The sequence below is a fragment of the Gossypium hirsutum genome, chromosome A03 (genome assembly GCF_007990345.1).
Source record: "Gossypium hirsutum isolate 1008001.06 chromosome A03, Gossypium_hirsutum_v2.1, whole genome shotgun sequence".
Taxonomy (NCBI): domain Eukaryota; kingdom Viridiplantae; phylum Streptophyta; class Magnoliopsida; order Malvales; family Malvaceae; genus Gossypium; species Gossypium hirsutum.
Window position 1 is genome coordinate 3,492,495 of NC_053426.1, and position 4,198 is coordinate 3,496,692.

The following is a 4,198-nucleotide window of genomic DNA, read 5'->3' on the forward strand; positions in this document are numbered from 1 at the left end:
TAATCTTGGATTTCATCTTTTAATTTCTAATTTCTAACTTTGGATTTCAGTTGAATTTGATCAGGCTCTTTAGAGCAAGCAAATCTCTTTCTTCCAAATTCTTATCCAAGTTGAATCTAGCCTTGTTTCAATCTCTGTTCTTATCTTTATTCCAATTATTCAATCTTTGATTTAATTTTATTCTCCAATTGTTCTCTCATTTTCATTTTCAAGTTCTTCTCTCAATTATAACATTATTCAAACAACTTTATTCGATCTTAGATAGAGTTATTAGAACCCATACGTAACTTTAAAGTCTCAACCTTACTTCAATCCCTAACTTTTAAATTATAAAACTTCGGTAGATTAAACTTTAATAAGAGGGGCAAGTTAATGGTTTAAAACTTTTTTTTTTTTTAAATTACACAATCGATGTGATCTGACTTTAATTATCTACCTTCGTTAATTTAGTGCAACTTACCTAAGATTTTTCTCACCCATTACTTTAAATTGCTACTTTTGAAGAACAGGATAACCATCACAATATCTATCTTTTACCGCTAATATAAAAACCACTTCCCCTAATTTTCAAGGCTAAAATAGAACATTTAATTCCTTTAAAGCTTTTTATTTAAAAATCATGAGATCACTATTTAATATAGTAAGAAATTTGAGCAAACAAATAATGAAACACTAATAAGTGAGCATTTGCAAATCTAAACTCTAAAAGGTACAATAAACTATTGTAAAATGATTTTCAACAAATCTAATACACTATGTACAAGAAGAGATGAGAGAAATAAGAGATTTTCTTTTTAATTTGCTTGCTTGAATATTTGGATATCTATTTAATATAAATCATAGATATCTTTATCCGTTTTACTATCTGAGTATAATTTAAGTAAGAGTTGATGTTAAAATAATACTCTCCCGAAATTCGAACTTGATTTTAACTACAATCTAACTGTTTAGATATCTCTTAATTATGTATTGATGTTGTATTGATGTGTTTCCAATATCTATTTATCGCAAATGAAAAAAAGTCATTTAAAGAATTAAAAGCACGAGTTCAAACAACCTTATAGCACAATGGGGATCGATCCGAAAAATAACTTTAGAAAGAGGATCTGTACGTGGATGCCGACTTTGGAAGGGTCAATCCTTTGCCACTTGGGTGCCTAGAAAAAATCTAGGTAATCTTAATAAAACAATCTTATTATAAGTAATATAATCCAACAATCCCTTAATTGGTAAGGCTCCTAAACAACAACTGTTAATTTTCTTCAATCAGCTTTAACCCTGTGAAATACAAGATAAATAAATAGCCAACTACAGCGATTTGAAATGGAGGCCCGTCTTTGAATGCCCCATTTCGTTTGGGCAATTTTGCCCCACGTTTAGTCTATTTTACATGTTCTGTCGTCTGTGGGCTTTACATTCTAGAAGCATCCAGAACAAATATTTCACATGGCGCCACGTGTCTGTTTTCCCAACACGTGATTCTTCGAAACATGCTCCATAGGGACCACGTTGGCGCGTTCCTTTCCGATTCTCATCATCAACATCGCCATCCACTGATTAAAAGAAAATCAAATAAATAATAATAATAAATCCCATTCGATCATTTGCCAAGCTCCAGCCACGTGGAGTCCTGATTATCATTATTGCCATCCAACGGCTCTGATTTAATGTCAGATCCAGGCTTAATCTCCTGCTGCTGCTCCTCATCCATCACCCCTTCCTCTTCCTCACCTTCTCTCCTCACGCGCTTCATCCCTATTGAAACTCCAAACAACTTCGGCCTCAAATCCTCCGCTGCTTCCTCCTCCGTCTCCGCCAGGACAGGCTTCGAACCACCACCGTTCCTCGTCCTCGCTGGCAAAAGATCCAATGCCTTCCCTTCAGCCAAGTTTGAATGGTTCTCCACTTGACCGGAAGCATAATTAGTCATCAAATTTAAAATATTGTTACACAGCCTCTTCAACTGAGTTAACTCATGGTTAAGCTGCATGTTTTCTTTTCTAAGCCTCTCGTTTTCCTCCAAAAGCTCCGCCGTTGTCGTGCAGCTTGTGGTCCGATTCAAAACGGTAGCAACAGGAGGCGAGTTCGATGAAATAACCTGCTCATCGCTCGAATTCGACGGCGATGGCTTACAAGTAACCGGCGCGATGGTCACCGTCGCCGAACCAGAAGCATTATGAGTTATTTTCCGGCGCTGTATGTCTCGGAGAAGTCCTTTTTCACCTCTTTTGAAACAATCGTTAGCGAACTCCCATCTATCAGGCACTACCTTCCTAAATCCCTAAGAAAAAATAAAATTAAGTTGAATTAAAACTAATTATTAGTACTATCACGTTCAAATTTTTAAACACTTACATATGTATTGAGTTGACGAACGAAGCTAGAGAAATTGTTATGTTTGAAGTACTTAGGGAGCAAATCACGAGCAAACTCAGCTGGGCGCCAAACTATGAAAGTTGATCCATCGTCGTTCCATGAAATCAAATCATCGACGGATGGATTATCGACGAGCTGATAGGTTTTAGAAAGGAACGGTGTAGGTAAAGACCGTTGCGAGTCAGCCACAGCACCGCTGGCATGAGATTCGCAGGGTTGATCGGCCGGCAATGGTGCCATACGGTTCGGTTCTAGATCCGAACCTTACACAAAACCGAACTCTCTAGAGAGAGGGAGACAGGTCACTTTGGCGTTCCTTTACATCAAACGTAAGCGAAAGAATAATAACGCTCTGATTGGCAGCCGAGAGAGTGTTAGAAAAAGAAAATAAACAAATGAAACAAAAAAATATCTTCCATGCATAGAGCTGAAAATATCTTTTTAAGTTCACCAAATTCAACATCAAATCTTATATAGATTATTCAAAAGCACAGAAACGGAGACAGTTTCAGAATAATATTAAAAGATTTCTTGCTTTCTTTATGAACAAATATTATAAACATCCATACATGAGCATAGAGATTAAATTACATTAAAAAAACTCAAAATTGTTCAAATAAATTCCGTACCTTAAAAGGCAACGAAAATTTTCTCAGTAACCAAAGAAGAAACCAGGTTCGTCATGCGATAAGATCGTTGAATCCAAAAGGTTTTCGACACCGTAAGAGAGTGAAAGACGGCGACAGCACCGTTGCAGAACGTGTTAGGTTTTTATTATTTCTAGAAGATTCTGGGATTTGGAGTAAATGATATAAGGGGAAGAAAGTGGAAAAGGAAATCGAGAAAGAAAGGATAATAATTAATAAAATATTAAATTAAAAAGGGAAAATATAGAAAATTAAAGAAAAGGTCAAGTACGTGGGACCCATGTGGACACTGAGGAAATAAAAGGAAGGCGCCAGAAAGGAGACGAGGGGGGTGTATTAATGTGTTACGGGTGTGTCTTCTAGAAACTCCGTCCTTTCCTTTTGATGATTCTTCGGTAAAAGAATTTTAAATGGTCTAATTTTGTTATCGGTCCCTGTATGTTTGGCATATTTAAAATTTAATTCTTCCACTTTTAATAGTCAAACAACAATTTTTTTAATAAATATTTCATCAGTTTTTAATATTAAAAGTTTGTATGGTTAGTGAAATAATTAAACAATTATACATAATGTACGTATATCTCATATTAATGTATAAGGATTAAAATTTTACAGTAAAAATAAATAAAAATTTCAGGCCATAACTCTCCAACCATATTTGTTATTACATCAAGATAGCAATGGGATTTGTAGTAAAAGAGAGTTTTGTTTAATTCATTATATTGGGTTTTTTTTATGCAATTGATCCAAAATAATTAATTATTTACAAAAATAGCCTAAGTCAAAATTTATGTATGTAAATAACATGTTTTTCCCCGTGATCGTTGATATCGCCTAAACAACGTACCCTCATCATTAGACAATCATAGGCTTTTTTTAAAAAATAACGTTTTTAGGTGTTGTCATTGTGTCAAGCAACATCAATATGTATTTTTCAAAATACCCATGAAAAAAACGAGTATTCAGGGAGGGAAAAATATATATTTTTTAGTGGATGCTTCCAGTTTGTTGAAAATTTTAAAAAAAAATTGGTGTCACTAGTGTGTCAAGTGACATCGATCAATAAATTAAAAAAATATATTTTTTGATGTCGTCAATGTGTCAGACGACATCATGGGAATTTAAAAAAAAAACACAGGTGAACTAGAAATTTTTTTGAAAAGAAACAGTTGAAA

At 34.4% G+C, this 4,198-nt stretch overlaps 1 protein-coding gene across 1 annotated transcript; it reads right to left on the reverse strand.

The window, feature by feature from the left end:
• Positions 1-1,173: 1,173 nt before the first annotated feature.
• Positions 1,174-3,328, reverse strand: LOC107963768 (heat stress transcription factor B-2b). Its single transcript, XM_016900236.2, has 3 exons — positions 3,006-3,328; positions 2,356-2,728; positions 1,174-2,281 (listed from the first exon to the last, which is right to left on the reverse strand). The coding sequence occupies exons 2-3, from the start codon at positions 2,614-2,616 to the stop codon at positions 1,601-1,603; spliced, it is 942 nt and encodes a 313-aa protein (XP_016755725.1). The 5' UTR covers positions 2,617-2,728; positions 3,006-3,328; the 3' UTR covers positions 1,174-1,600.
• Positions 3,329-4,198: the final 870 nt, after the last annotated feature.

Coding starts and splice junctions, on each gene's coding strand:
- LOC107963768 (XM_016900236.2), bottom strand. CDS start 2,616: ATGGCACCATTGCCGGCCGATCAACCCTGCGAATCTCATGCCAGCGGT. Junction 2,282..2,355: donor TTCGTCAACTCAATACATAT/GTAAGTGTTTAA, acceptor ATTTTTTCTTAG/GGATTTAGGAAGGTAGTGCC.